Source organism: Corvus cornix, chromosome 20, assembly GCF_000738735.6.
Source record: "Corvus cornix cornix isolate S_Up_H32 chromosome 20, ASM73873v5, whole genome shotgun sequence".
NCBI lineage: Eukaryota > Metazoa > Chordata > Aves > Passeriformes > Corvidae > Corvus > Corvus cornix.
The window spans coordinates 10220738-10237214 of NC_046349.1; the positions used below are offsets into that span (position 1 = coordinate 10220738).

Here is a 16477-nt window from a genome sequence, read left to right on the forward strand (position 1 = left end):
TGTTCGCATGAATGTCTGCAGGAAAGATCTTTCTGTTGTCTCCAAGATTTGCTAATGATGACACAATATTTGTTCCAGGCAGCAGTGGTTTATGAAGGCTGAATTGCCTGGAGAAATAGTGTTTCATGACCTATAGCTATGGATTAACACAGAAGAATAAGGGCATTTCAGTCCTCTTATTAGACTCTGAGCCCTTCCCCTGACAGCTATGGCTGCTGCAAAGTGCTGAATCTTCTCTCTGGGTCCCTTAGGCTGGGAGAAACCGAAATGAGAGTGAGTGCATGTGGTGGTGGGGAGTCCCATCCCTCCCCAGTTCCTGCTGCCAGTCTGCACTCAGGGGGCTCCACTGGCCCACGCAAGCTGTGGGAGCAGGCACCCAGCCTGAATAAAACCTGCAGCTCCTCACGCTTCAGGGCATCCACCCAACCCCTGCTGGCATCCCAGGCAAGGGTTTACCTTTCCTGCATGATATCTAACAAAGATGCTTGAAAAGCAGGGAAATTAATAAACAACTGCGGTCTGGTTGCAGAAATCTGTGTAAAATGGAGGAAGAAAAAAAAAAGATGAAAATCTCCTAATAAATCATTAATTGTGATGTGCTTGCCCAACTGCCGCACGGAAACAAGCAAATGCCATCCTAATTGATTGCTTCTTATTCCATCTTTATAGGCCTGCATTTTTTATTGTGGGGGTTGAATAAGCCCAGAGGTGTAAAAAACCGCTAGATTGTACTCTGCGTATCTGCCAACTTGATATTTAGATCAATAACGCTCTTCCCCTCCCCCCCGCTATTCCTACTACTGGTAATTTAGCTTTTCTTCCTAGCAGACTAATTGCTGTTTTCTTAAGCCTTACTATCAATTCTGTGACCTTTAATTTCCAATATTGTTTGCTGTAGGGATGACTCTGCTGGGGCTGTGAGCTATCCCAGCCCCTCTGCGCCGCGTGGCTCAGCCCCAGCTCTCGGCTGCTGTGACAGTCACACAGGGACTGACTGCGAGGTTCTCCCTCCACTGTGTGCAAAGGAGACCATGAGCTGGCTCAAATCCCCACAAAACCCCTGTAAAGTCAGTCTTATTTTCCAAGTCAGGCTTTGAGATGCTCATTTCTGGTTTTATTAAACAACTCACTCCTGTGAGGTCTCGAGTGATGAGCACCGATGTCCTCACTCCTTTTTGAGGCTGCTGGGCATGACACCAGCCAGCAGTCTCTCCATAAACCTCTTGGCTGTTGATTTTCCAGGCTCATGACCACAATATCCCCTGCACTGCAGTGTCCCTGCTTCAGCTTCACATCCACGTGGATCTGCTCCACAGTCCATCCATGTACGCATTGGTGCTCCTTCACAAAGGAGCTGCCCAGGCTGCAGGCACTGCCTCATGGTGGTCAGGCAGGAGTCAGCCTTGCCCAGCCCAGTCAAGGAAGTGCATAACAACGAGCTCACCAGCTTCAAAAAGATGCTTTGGAAGTTTTGCCTTTGTCCTCAGCAGTTTGTGCTGTTAAAGCACCTCACCTGCCTGCAAAGGAGCCCTCTCAGCTCTGAGCATGGTGTGGTGGAGACAAGGCACCCACTGGTTCACAGGGAGGTTGTGCAGGAAGTTTGAGCGATGCTCAGCGTGGTCTCCGTGTGCTGGTTTCTTTTTCTTTGGGCAAGTTTGAAAAACAACAGCAAGGCTTAAAGTTTAGCACTTCTGAAGCTGATCCCAGGCTGGAGCACAGACAATCTCTGTCGTGTTCCTGCCACAGGTGACAGCCACTGGCTTTACACTTTGTCTTTGTTGGTGTTATTTTTTCAAAATCTCAAGTAATGACTAATTCTGGATCAATATACGAGTTTTACTCTTTGAATGTGAAGACAAAGCTGGAGCAGAGGAGAATAAAGCAATACCCTCTCTTTCAGACACAGCAAAAGAAAATCCTCTCACTTCAGACTCCAGTGTGCGCAAGGAACGTGTAGGTTTCACCTTGGTTCAAAGACTCTTTGAGTACTTGCCAGGAGTTCAGTGCACATAATAGTAAAAGGATATTAAAAAAAAAAGTAGTTTGCATGTCTAACAAAGAGCACTAATTTTTTTTTCATTATCAGATGTTACATTCTTTTGATAGTATGAAAAGATGCCGCAGGAATGATGACACAAGACACCATTCTGCTGCAAGATAACCATTTCCAAATAAATATATCTTAAGAAATGAGGTTTGAAGTTTGCATAGAAATTTAGATATTTTATAAAAATGCATTACAACACAAAGGAGCTCTTTACAATGTTCATATGAAAGGTTTAAAAAGAGATTAAAATTATGTCCTTGGAAGGCATATAGCCTTGTCAAGAAAAAAAAATTCTACATTAACCCTGTGTAGGAAAGTTGTACTTTATCTCTATTTCAAAGGCTATAAAGAACCACTTTAATCAACCTGCTTGACTTTGGGGACTTGCACATCTCACTGAAACTCATGAAATCTGGCATAGTGTGGTTTCCAGAACACAAAAGCCTTTAATCCGTAAACCGACACTCTTGTACATTCAAATCCTGATACTAGCTCCTTGTTAGGAACTAAAATTGTGAATTTATCCAAAATGGGATCTCATCTCGTCTAAATGATGTAGCCTTTGCAACAGTGACCTTTAACAATGGTTATACCCAACAATGAAAGATTTTATGTCAGGAGCCAGTGGAAACAATATACATTAAAATTCTGATCTGATAGCACAGCCCTTTATTTTCCAGTTTTAGACAAGGATCCTTTGAACATTTCATTTGCTCTCTTGTCTAACATACCTTTGTTTTTTGCCTACGGAATGAACAGCAGGAAAAGGTGGCTGATACTTTTCTGCAGACTATCTGATTGTCAGGTATAATTAGTAATGCTCTTAAATAGAGACATAGATTTTAAAACAGCTGGAACAGCCTACAAAGCCTTATTCTTAAAAAAACCCCCTTATATGCATACATTTATATAACAGAACCTTTTTGCACAGACACATCATGGCTTTACAGTGCTTGACAGCCCTATGCTTCCCTTCAGCTGCAGAACCAAAGGCTAAAGTGACTTGCCTGTCTCCTGAGGCAGCCGCAGAACGGGCTGGAGCCGCGCCCTGCGCTGGGGCAGAATCCTGGGAACATCATTAATTCATGTGTTACTTGATAAATCCATTAGGTCAGCCTGGATTAACCTATCGATCTCCCCAGTGCATTGTCACAGAGCCCTGTGATCCTTGCTGAGCTGCCAGGATGGAAAAGGCCCCAGCCGGGAAGGCTGGCGGGGAACTGGGATGAGCTGGATCACAGCACGGCTCTTCCCAGGCTCTGAGCTCCACTGGGGAACCCAAACAGGTTTGTATGGGCTGGGGAAAAACAGGGCAAAAGAACAACCAGAAGCTCTACCACCTCAAATCAAACCACCACTGTTCTGGATACTCTGACCTCAAATTGCCAAAGTAGTGCCCCCTGCATCCCCCACCACGGCACGGGGCAGCTTCCACTGTACTTTTACTCTCTAAAATAACCAGCTCCCTAAAAAGAGGATGCAATTAATTCATTTGTTGGCATGTCAATCCTCGCATTTCCTTCTCCTTCTGCAAACTGCAAAGCAGCAAATAACCAGGCTGCTTTGAACAACACTTTGAAAACATGTTTTTCCTGATTTGCATGTAAACGAGAGCAGCAAAAGTTGTGTGAGAGAGCTCAGCTCCTAAGTGAGAAAAACGTACTGCACAGGTCTGGCTCTGTATCTCTTGGTGAAATGTGTCTAGAAGGGGATGTTTCAATTCAGGCACCTGTAATAAAGTTTCATAAGGAAGGGCCTTAAGCTGATAAATCTGGTTTAGGATTTTCTTATTAACTGCCCATTCCTCATAATGAGTTTTTAATTTAATTTTTTTTTCATATTTTAAGGCATATAAAAGCTGCTCATGTGCTTCTGGGATCTCAAGATGGGTATTTGGGAAAGGAAGAATTTTGAGAGTACTGAGACTGATTTTTTACATACACTATAATCCTGGTATTGAGATTTTTAACAAGTTTCCCGTGCAGCACAGCTCAGCCCTTCTGCACACTAACTCCTGCTCCAACCTCCTCTGCACTGCAATTGAAATCTCTGTTATTCCCAGATTAGTCTCAGAATTAGCACACAGGGGGTTTTTGTGTTTTTTTTAATGAGTAGATTGGAACTCCATCATCAGGCACTGGAAGATCCTCTAGTCTGGCCATAAAAAGGGTTCCTGACTGGACAGAGCACTCTTGTAAGGAGAAAGCCACTGAAGCAGGTGTTTTGTTCTAGAAGTGTGGTTTATTCTGTGGTTTAAAGATGTGATCTTCTGCACTGGTGCCACAACGGCCAATTTTTTATGTCCTTACTGATGTTTAAAATATAATGGCAATGTCTGCCAGTGGGGCGAGAACTTGCACTCACAGGAGATTTGTGCCAGGGTTTCTACAGGAAGGGATGGAGTCCCTAGAATCTCAGCATTACAGAATGGTTTGTGTTGGAAGGGTCCTTAAAGGTCACCTAGTCCAACTCCCTGCCACCTTCACCTAGGTGAGAATCTGGCACTCTAGAGAAATGCCTGCCTGTTTACAGTAACTCAGAGCACAGAAATTCAATGCTGTGTAATTAATCAGCCTTGCCATGAAAAAGAGGCTTCTCGCTGCAATTTTGTTTTCAACATTTCCTGTGGAATGGAGCAGAGAAATGCAGTGAGAAATGCAGGATATTGGGTCAGAGAAAACATGGAGTCACTCTCTAGTTCTGAATTTAGGAAAGAAAACAATATTATTTCTCCTTTATTTTTTTTTTTAAATTAAAACCTGTTACTGCACTATGCTGAGCAGTAGGAAAAACTCTACCATGCTCAAGAAAACTTGGCGAAACCTTTCAACCATTCTCTGATTTTAACCGGCTGTTCTCTGTGTTGTGACCCTTTCTCCTACAGCTGAGAAGCTCTGAGACATCCTGGACAGTTAGAAAGTTTTGATAAGAGAAAACTCACAACACTCCCAAATCCTTTGCTAAATCTCCCTTTTTTCCCCTCCCAGCATGTCACTAAAGATTTCATAAGTGAAATGTACTTAATGAAATTCCAGATATATATCCTCTTAAAATGACAGCCCTCAGAAGCAACTGTTTTTAAGGCAACAGAATATTGAAGAATTAAAAACCTGCCGACCCAAGGAAGTCAGCCAACCTCAGGAGGAGATTTATTTCAGTGCCTTGCAATAATGGAGTTACAGAATGTATTTAAATTTCTCAGCCTCACACCAGTGCCTGAGATGCTGTGGACTTTTAAGATCATGAAGTAATCCAGCACAAATGGGTGCTTGCCTGGGACATCTGGCAGACATGGACATGCCACAGCTGTGTGGACATCCAGCCTAACCAGGATTCTGCTGGGTAACTACATTCAGGGAATTGAACTGGGCTCTCCAAGGCCAGGTCTGGAGAAGAATTAGGATGTTTCATATGTAATCAAAAGCAGAAAGAGGCACAAAATCTAGAAGAAACCATTCAAATTTGAGGGAAATGCTACAGGTGGAAAAATGTCAGACAAGAAACGTGGGTAGATATGTGATATAGGAGCATCAGTGTCTGATTTCTCCTTGAAATTTTAACCTGACTGATGCCCCAGAGATGATGAGAACAGCGTCTGATCCACACACCCTGATCTGGTGGCAGAGCCCTCGGCGATTTCCATGGCAGCACAGCACAGAGTCACAAGGACATTTCCCTCCGAGGTTTCCTTTAGCTCCAGAGATTCTGTCAGTCCCTGTCACACCTCACTGCACACAGGTAGCTCACACCTCCCTGGAACCTCCTTCTCCCTGGACAATTCCATGGAAAGCACGGGATGGGGATGTTGTCTACGGCTTCTCCCTCTAGATCCTGCACAGATTGAAAAGGGGAGGAGAAGGAGGAGGGAAATCCCTGCTAAATGAGACACTGAACCAGGAGACAGCTCTGCCAGAAGCTGCAAATGAGAGGGCTCATGACAAATGGGGGACAGCGAGCGATGGCTGATGGGCGCTGTTGTGGGCCAGGGGTTGTCTGTGCTTTGATAACATTATATGATATTATAATATTAATTAAAACTTTATAATGATATTATTAATATCATTATAAGATTAATTATAAGATTAACCCAGTTGCACAAACCTGCAAACCAGAAGGTTAGAAAACCCGAATGTTAAATCAATTGATGTGTCACATCCATGCATTGTGACTTATGCCCATGGTGCTGAGGATGGATGTGCCACTCACCCCCTGAGTGACAGCTGCTGAAAGCACTGCAGAGACAGGAGGGCCTCGTGCTGTATGTTCCAGGTGGAACATATGCAGGAAGCACATGGAATCTGTGCTGCTCCTCCTGGCTCTGCCTCCCGTGTGGTGCTGCAGCTCCGACTGACTGAGATTACACTCTCCAGCATGGAGAGGAGGTTGTATTATTCTTGATTTTACACCAAGTAGTACATGTGTCCAATCTGAGAGAGACCAAGAGAGTATTTTTTTATATTCCCCCCCCCGCCCTTTTTTTTGTGACAGAAAATTGAAATTTGTAATGAAACTATCATTCTGGTTTTTTTTTTTAATCACTGGTCTCTGGCAATTTTAAACTCTGAGGTCTGAAAAATTCATTACCACTAACTTCCATCAAGGGTGTTCCTGAAACCAAAATTACTTAATCAACTCAATTTAGCTTCTTGTGTAGACCTAATTCAGAAAAACTTTATCTTCTTGAATTGTTATTGCAATTAATTTCCCCCCCCCCCTTTCTTTTTCTGCAGCAGACGACATTTCAGTAATTAGATATTCTATAAAAATGAGTTATTCATTCAGAATAGCTTCACTTTTATATTTGATTAATCATATTACCACTGAGGTCTGGGTTTTGTCTCCAAGGAAAGTTTAATGACCTCATTTTAATCCTTCTTTTAACCACCAGGCAGGTATCAATGAGGAGAAATAAAATTATCTTCTTTTTTCTTTTCCTCCGCTTTATTTCACAATCTCAAGATTACATTTGATGCTTTTTCTGTGTGATTGACCCATTTACAAGAAAGAATCTAGCTGATTCCAATTAGGTTCAGGGCAGAATCAGGCTAAACAGAGTCTTGAACTGTGCCTTAATGCTCAGTGGAAAGGAGAGGAACCAGAACTGCTTTACCACGTGGCAGCCAGTTTAAAGCTCTGTACATGATTAATTTGGTGATAATTTGAAAATGAATGTACTGAAAAGAAATAAACAAAACAAAAGGCACTGTAAATTTAGGTTTTGATTAATGGGGTCTATTAGGAAGAGACTTCTATCAAGGCAATCACATTTTTTTTTTAAATCAATGCATATATACCCACACAATGTAATGGAATAATTCATATAAACCACAGTTTATCTGGGAGTAGAGACTTGGATATGATTGATGACTGTTTGCCTTGTATCAGCATCTATCTATGCTTTGGATCCAGCTATATGCACATCTATATTTTGTATTTATACATTTACATCTCTGTATCTGTTTTGCAGACTCCACTAAGCAGTCTCAAAGGTATCTCATCCTTTCTGTCATATGTTACACTGGTGTAAACGCTCAACAGACATCACAGAAGAGGCTGATGCTTCTTTCATTAAGACATGAGGAATTATTGCTTTCTCATAAAGTGAGAAGTATCTTTCATTTTAGATGAAAGAGGTGATAAAATAAAGAACAAAAGTTGAGCATCCACAAGAGAGCAGGAAGCGTGTCCTGTGTTCCCTAGCACTGCACTGAAAGGGCCTCCAGGCACTCAGAGATGCTGTGCCTGTGAAAGACACAGAGCTCCCAGGGAATCTGCACTTGGAGCTGGGGATCACCCTCATTCTCTAACACAATGAGACTGTGTGGGCTTCACCCTTCCTCAGCTCCCTTAGACAGGCTTTGCACCGAGGTAGGGATCCATCCCCAAAGGTTAGTTTGACTCCAAAGGCAGATCCAGGTGTAAATAATTTCGTAACCATGGTTAATCTGTGTGTCTGCAGGTGCAAAGCCCCTGGAATTTTTGTGGTGAGTTCAGCACAGGCCTGAAACAGGATGGGAAGAATGAATATTGTTTCTCCTTGTGCTCTGTTACTGCTACCTCCCAACCTAACATCCTTTATCTAATTCATTGTTCACGGCAAAGGTTTTCACGGGGACACGCAACTAGAGGCAGAAAGCCCATTTCAATTTATAAGCACTGGGGACTTATTTAGGAAAACTAGACTGATTTGTGGTTTTTAAGACTTCACTGACTATATATTTAATGGAAATGCACACAGAATTAGGTAGATGTTCATGTACCCAAATGCTACTGGGCATATTCGATTCACTTGAATATGATAATTTATTTCAGTTAGAGGATGACAGCTCTATAACAGCCCAGGCTTTGCTGGGTAGTTTGGCTGAGCCTCGTTTTGACTGGAAAATTGCAAGTGAACACAGTCATCTGGGAATTTCCGTGAAAGCATAATTGATTTTTAACAATAAAGCCTGTCTGCAGGACTGTACAGAACCCCTGGGTTTGTCTTCAGCTGTAAAACACCACAGTCCTGTACATTCCCTTGCCACAGCACCTGGTCTTTCCCCTTGCCAGCTCTGACCTGTGCAATCTACTTGATTTCTGCCTCTTGTGACAACTGCCTCTAAATTATGCCACAGGCACAGTTTTGATGATTTAAAAATTCTGTATGATCCCGGCTAATCTACATTCAAATGTCACTGCAGACTTTCTGAATGGCGCAGGTGTAGTGACGGGGACAGTGAGATCTGAATGGACATTACATATGCAGCTTTAGTCTGTACACTGGCAAATCATGTACACAGTGCTCAAGATTTAAGCCCTTGATCTTTTCCAGGGCTTAGGAAGAGGGAGGAGACAGATGGACATGTGCCAAGGTCCTGGGAGATAGTAAGCTACCCACTTTCACTAGTTTTTCTTGGATCAGCCTCTTAAGATCTCTTTTTAGGAAGCCCTCGTAGGCATCCTGGTGCAAATTTCTGTCTGCAGGAAATCCCAGTGACATCCCACTCCTGCTGGGTTCTCCCTCCACAGTGTAAGATTAATTTGTAAAACATGAGCATGCATGTAAAAGGGATTTCTCATAACACTCCCATGTTCTGAACGCTTCCGGGTACATCTGCCTATAAATGTGTTTAGGAAACCCCAAGGCAGCCTGACGTGGATACCAATTTTGATTTCCTACAACCATTAAATACCATTTCTCCAAAGCAGACCTATTTGCATCTTTGCATCCCAGTCACTTGGAAGTCACAATCTCTCAGCCTGAAGGAAAAGCTGAGGGTTTTCCCTGCTACTTTGCTATTTTGAAACTCACCATTGAAAACGGAGCTCAGCAGGATTTCACTGAGGGGGCTGGAGCCCACGCAAAGCATTCACCCCACTTGCAAAAAAGTCACATTTTTACAGTTCACATCAGGTATTTCTGTGCAGTGCTGCTCTTGCACAGGTTGCTGCACAGCTATATTCTCTCCTCAAACAAACAACGAACGTGAGAACAAACGCATACGGAACAGGGAATACAATTTTGGGTTATGCTTGTATGCTTTGTTTCCACAATTTTGGCAAGTTTACAGAGCAGGAGGCTAAGTGAGAGCTACACCATTGCTGTGAAAAAGGAAATACTAGTGCCCTTGTTCAAGGCACTGAAACTGGATTACTATATCCAAACTGGGTCAGAAGAATGAAAACTTAGCAGAGTGTGGATCACAGCAGGGTTAGCAAGAGAACCAGGGAAGGGAAGCTGAAAAGTAGAAGGGGCTGGAGGATCTTGGCTTGTTCTGCCTCACAGAATGATGTACACTAGTAAATCATGGGGGAGAGGGGAGAGAAAATGGGAAGGAAACATCAGAACAGGAGAAGGAAGAACTATTTCTGGTAAAGGACAACGGCACTATGGCAGCGATGCTCTGAGAACATCTTCACTCTCAAATTCCAAAGCACTTCTCGGAATGGGCTCATTAATATCTCCCACAGTACTCGAGGAACCAGGACACCTGCACAGACAAAGGTCAGACATTTTTGGCAGTGTGGTGCCAAAACCAAGAAGCCCTTTTAACTCGGCTCTCTCTCCGTGTTCTTTTGTTCAGGAAGCGCCGAGCTCTTCTCTGAAGATTCCAGCGCTGCCTGATCCAGCCCAGCACGAGCCACGTTAACTCAGCCTCACTGCAGCAGCCAGGGGTGAGCTTGGTCTGACAATATTAATTAAATAGGCCAGTTAAAAACTGGAAAGAACTGCTTTTCCCAATGTGCTTGCGACAAGGACTTGCTCCTTCACTGATCAGCCAAGTCCGTGTTGTAACCAGATTAACCTTACCCAGAAACACATCCCTCCTGCTCCAGCACAGCCCCTCTGAATTCAGGTTACTCCAGACCAGCAACTCTGCTTTGAGTTCAGCCAGTCTTTGGCCAGGCAGCCTCTCCCAGGCCAGCAAATGCCACCAGTGCCCTGTGAGCTGGGAAGCATGCACCCATCCTGATAGTCCAGTCCTAAACCTTTGGAGCTGTTCCTAACTGGTGTCAGTGTCAGGCTTAGCGAGCGAGGCAGGGAAGGGGATGATGTCCTAGAGCTGCCTCTTTAAAACAGACTCCACTGGAATTCAGCTTTGGAAGAGGAGATTCTCAAAGCAGTGCCAAAGGGCAAATTTTAAAGCAGCTTTAAATAAGACATCCTAAGGCTCAGGAGATTAAAGAACTTGAATAGCCCAGTTTCTTTCTTCCCTTTCTTTCTGCACCCCCTCTAATTTTTTTTTTTTTCTTTTTTAAGAGGTTGATTGCCAGGCAGGTTTTCCCAAGAATCCACAAGCTCAAGCAATCATGAGCACTTTAGCCCTGTGAAATAATATTTCCCTTACATGGGCTACTATAAAAACAAGTTCTGCACAGTAGGCAAATTTAAAATAACTTTTAATTAACATTTCAGACACAGAAGTCTGATCATGCAAATTCATCTGCGTCTCCTCTGCGCCTGATTGTTCCTGATTGAATATGATAAAAATAGACTTTGTATGAGTCAAGTGTAGGCATGGATTTCTTTCACTTCTCCTCCCCTCTGATTATGCATTTTCTCAGATAAAGTGGAAATCCTTGGATGGCTATTAACAGTATCATGGGTCAGACTGGAAAGGGCATCCTGCCTGAGAGGAGTTAAAAGATTCCACTGGAATTAGAGGTGCTCCTTCTGTGAGCAAGAAAGATGCTTCAATCTTACATAAAACCTCACCTGAGACTATCCAGCATTGTTCTGTTTCAGCTGACTTTTAATCTCTGAAATACCAACACTAATTTCACTGCACCCCCTGTATCTGAGGTGAGCATCTGGCCAGAGGCCACAGATCTATATTAATATGGAAAAACCACAACTCACTTGCACACGGGAGATAAATATTTGAAGGGAGACTGAGGAATTTCCCCATAATTAAGACATGTCAGAGGACATGACCCTGTTATAAGTAACAAGGACTCTGGATAATGGAGGGCACAGTGATACCTTTATCTTACAACAGTAGAGAGCCAGTTTTCCAGTAGAACTTCCTATAGAGCCTTTGTAACACAGTCCAGTTAAAATCTTGATATTTTACAATAGCCGGTGACTTGGCAGATTCAAAACCCACCAAAAGTTCCACAGAATTGAATGAGCACAACTAAAAACTCTCAAAGAGCCATGGAAAACTTGGGCATGGAGGATTTAAAATACCTTTTTCTATGGCATCTGACCCAGAGCCTGTGGGCATGGGCTGGCTGGGCACACTGAGGAGCCAGTGCTACCTCTCCTCTTGGTCAGGGGGAAGAGCTGCCTCCCTCCATTTATTTTTGCAAGCAACAACATCACATGAAGAACATGACACTGTGGACAGGCTGAAGTCCCTTATCCAGCCAGAAGATTATTCCCTGGGTCACAGTCCTGCATTAAATAATTAAAAATGCCCCAAACAGCTGCCTGTGATGTTTACAGCATTTCAGGGGATGCTCCACTCTTGCGGTGTCTCTCAGGAGACACTTCCCCACTGTTGGCTGCTCTCTGATGCTTCTCACCACAGGCACAGTTAGCACTGCAGATCAAGGAAACATTCACAAAAAAGAGCTGGAAAGGACCAGAAGAGGCACCTTGTCCTCGCTGTACTCCAGTGCCTTGCAGCTCGATGCAGGTAGGACTGGTCACAACTATCAGGACTGGCCGTGCTGATGGGGACTGGCCTTAGAGTTAACAGCAGACTTGAGTTCCAAATTGTTTCATCCAGAGACTCTGATTTCCTTCCTCCCATGTAATTTCAGAACCCTTTGTTTGAGAAGGTGGGGCTGCTGCTTCTCCTGCCTTTCAGGTCGTGGGCCAAAGAATGTGAAACCCACTGACATCAATTTGCATGGAAGCACCCAGGCATTCTGGAATTTTACTGAGATATCTCCATTTTTGTACCTTTAAGGATCTTCTCTGTGATTTTATTGCTCTTTTACGACTTCTCATCCAGACTTTGATGCCAGCCCATCAGGTATTTTGGATGTCCATTCACCAACACACCTCTGCAGGTCACCGACTCTGCTGGACATGTCATTTTGGCATTCCTGTGCCTGCACTTCCACACGGTCCATACACGCAGCCTCTCCCCCCTGCCCTGTGCTCAGCTACAGACGTGCCCTGACTCTCTCGACCATTGCAGTGGCTGTTTTCCTCTCTCCCATCCCGTTGTTAAATTTTACACAGCAACATTAATTCCTGCTGCTGAATACATGAGCTGTGACACCAGCATGGTGCAGTGTCCTCCTGAGCTACATTCCCATCCAGAAACGATTAAGTCTAAAACCACCCTGGCTGAATGACAGGTAATTTAGGAGCGCTATAGGGTGGGCCTTCGTATCTGTCTGGGATGAATACAGCTCCTGAGTTCCTCTCATCTGGCAGCTTGCCAAGAGCAAGCCACAGTTTCAGTTATTCAGCCTATTTTTGTTTTTACAGCAGCATCTCAATACAACTATTTAAAATAAAAATATACAATATCTCTCCAAACAGTCCACAGACTTAAAAGAGACCATGGGCTTTCTTACTCTCTGAGGAGCTGTAGATTTCCTGGAAAGTGATTTTTGCTATTTTTTTAGAGGCGTTAAAATGCAGATTAGACTATTTGAGGACAGCGAGGAGATTCAGCTCAGGCTTAAAGAAACTCATCAGCCTGATGCTGTTCTCTCTGCCAGTAAGGGAAAAAACATATTATACTTTCATACTCACATGAAATTCAGCCTGGCTATACCCGGGAGTATATCAAAGATATTTGTTTCCATAGAATCAGAAAGTATTATTGTAAAACACCCTTGGTTTTCAACTCTTTATAGAGAAGTCCCATGTGCCACTGTGTAAAGCCCTTTGGCCCTTGCAAAACTCTTTCTTCGGTGATTGAAATTAGAGAAATAATGGTACACATCAACTCTGCTTAGAGGAAGAGTAGCACTTTCTAATCCATTTAACACAATTCTGTGGGTAATTCTCTTGATGGCTTTTATTCTTTCTAGGTTTAACACATATCGAGACATTAAATACTCAGAATTCACCTGAAAGCAGATTTCCATTATCCCACCTTCCATCAGCTTTGAGAAGTGTTTTGGAAAGCCATTAAAATACACCATATCTGGAGGGATGCTGCTCTGCTGAAGGCACCAGTGTGCTCATGCAAGTAACCCTGACCCTGCTCACCCTGCTCCCCAGAACCTCACCTCCCAACCTGCGTCTGGAGACAAGGACCCCGCAACCTGGGTCATGTGAACAACCTGTGCTGAAGTGACATGGCCACTAGATGTCATTCCTTTTTCACTCAAACGGAGGGCAGAGAAGTATTTACCTGGCAGAATAAAGTCCCCCCCACACACCAGGGAGCAGCGGCAGTGTTGTGGTGCAAGGTCCCGTGGCCCCACAGACACAAACCTCCTTCCGGAGAGAATAATCCTGTGCTGGCAGGAGAAAAGACCACAGAGCCCAAGATCTGTGCTTATTTTTATGGCTCTTCATAATTGTACCATACTGAAGGAGATATTTAAGCACAACTTTACAACACAAAGCTTGGAGCATCCATGACGGACACAAAGCACACGTGTGCTGTTACATCCACTGGAGCAGCAGCACAGCCTGGGCACTGATGCCCAGACCTGAACACGTGTTGAATGCTCATTTTGCTGTGACTCAGGAGGAATTGAGTGCCTTTCTTCTCCTTAGAAGCTAGGTCCAAGTCACTTCATTAGAAAATGTGGGCAGTGTTTGGGAATTGAGCATGTCACAGCCCCAAGACCAGCTCCTGATGGAGATGGGAAGGAAGGACCCAGACTCCATAACTGACATGAATCCAATCTGGGTCCACAGGGGCATAAAATGGATGACTCTGCATGACTTCCTTGAGTTCTGCGACACATCTGCAGTTTTCAAGAGTATAACTAAGGGTAAACTTTGGTCCTACGCTAATAAATATTTAGAGACCCTTTGGGATGGAATGAAAATTCAGAATAATATAAATAATAAAACCATTCCTCCAAGGATATTCAGTGACTTGAGCACAAAGAAATTAGACCTTCTGTATTTGGAAAGATTTGATGTCCATTTAGGATACATCACTTACTGCTTCTTGTTGACCCTCATATGAATACAGACAGGGGGTACACAAGCATTTCTCATTCATTAGCATATAGACCTCTGCACTGCTCTGTGGTTTCTAAATTTACTATGCACATTTCAGTCTACATCATTTCACCTTCCAATTCTTCATTTTTACCTTAACCAGCTCTAAAAATTTTTCATTTGCAATCTCTGTTTTTTCCCCCTTGCCCTCCAGTAATACCTTGGAACACGTGAGAACAGAAGAAGACTGTGCTAATAAAATAAAAGAAAAATGTTTAACTGATTAAAACCAGATGTACTGAAGAATGTCTACACATTTACTGCCAGCACACACAAATACATCTGTTAGAGCTAACAGTGAAATACAAATTTTACCAGCTACCTGTTACCATTTAGAGTACTTACAGCCCTCTTGAAATCATATCTGAGCTATAAACCCCAAATATCTCTCACTGCTCAGGATTTCACTCATAAGTATTAATAACTCTGATATGTCTACAGCCAATTGCTGTGAAACAACTGCATCCTCTTTAGTGCAATCAGACATGGGCTGTTTGCCACATTATTTCAGCTCCTTCAGCACCTTGGCCAAATCGGTCATCAAATAGTTTTGCTGCTTCATGGATCAGTCTTCTCCCTTTTTTCTTTTTCGCCCCTGAAGGCCTTTATTCCACAGCTATCCATCAAAGTTCCTTCTATCTGCCCAACCAGCTTGGAGAGACAGCAGATAGCACCATCCATGAATTCCAAACACTGTGGCCATGCATCACCCTGCTGATGTGTCGATACTCACAGTGCTGGTCGTGAATTCAGGGGGGTTGTCATTCACATCTGTCACTGTAATGATCGCTGTGGCCGTGTTTGAGAGACCATAGTTAAGATTTCCTTCCATATCTGTTGCTTGAACAATGACTATGTACTGCTGAACTTTCTGGAAAGAAAAAAAGAAGAAAAGGAAAAGATGAGAAACAAAAACGTACCCTGTAAAATGCCTTGATTTATTTTCTATGTACAAGTGCGATCTTTAAGCAGACTAAAAAGTTAATTGGATAAAAAATGTTAGTAAAAAAAAGATCAATAAAATTTTCTACAGTGTTTTTGAAGTGATTTTTGCACAAATTGGTGGACATCACCTGTCTCATGGGGAAATAAAAGTCTTATGGGCAAAATTCCCTGGTTGAAGCTGACATCTTTATTAACTTTTAAGCATTTTATGCAACATTAGTTTCTGTCTTCTGAAAACCAGTAAAAGTTTTGTTCATGTGCTTTCACTGAAAACATTGCTAACAACATTATACCCCCCAAATTGACATCAACACTGCCTGGCAGCCCTCCAGCTCATTCTGCTCACACAGTTTGATACCCACAAAGCATTAAAATGCTCTCCATGTTTCAATTCTTAACACAATCTTGGTAAATAAGGAGAATTTAAGTCCAGTATAGAAGAAAAAAATAATTCAGTGCAATAAACAGCAGTTCAGCAAAACTAATTTAAATTCCTGAGCACCCCTAAAACACAGCTCTCAAAGGAAAAAGCTCACAGAGCCAGCCATAAAAATCACACAGTGAAGTTCGAAGGGATGCTGTAAGTCAATGCAACTGGAAAATAAACCTGAATAAAATAGGAGAGGCCATCTGATGTTGCACGTGTACACATCTCTCTGGGACGTCTCTTTATTTAGGAATATCTGCCTGCACCAAGAAAAGTCTCCTGATCTTTACAACCGGCCTCAATAATAAATTTTCATTTAGATCTGCAGAATTTACTATTGATTACATGTCATGCTCACAGAGCACTTTACAGGCAGATAGGAAAGCAAATCTCCTCTCCTGAAATGTGGGCAAAGGGATGCACA

General features: G+C 43.0%; 1 protein-coding gene across 2 annotated transcripts in view; it reads right to left on the minus strand.

Moving 5' to 3' along the window:
• CDH4 (cadherin 4) overlaps positions 1–16477 on the minus strand; it is a 423758-nt gene that overhangs the window by 30920 nt on the left and 376361 nt on the right. For both annotated transcript variants that reach the window (XM_039563524.1, XM_039563525.1), the window contains one exon: positions 15415–15552. In XM_039563524.1, coding sequence (XP_039419458.1) covers positions 15415–15552 — 138 coding nt within the window. The remainder of the gene's footprint in view (positions 1–15414; positions 15553–16477) is intronic.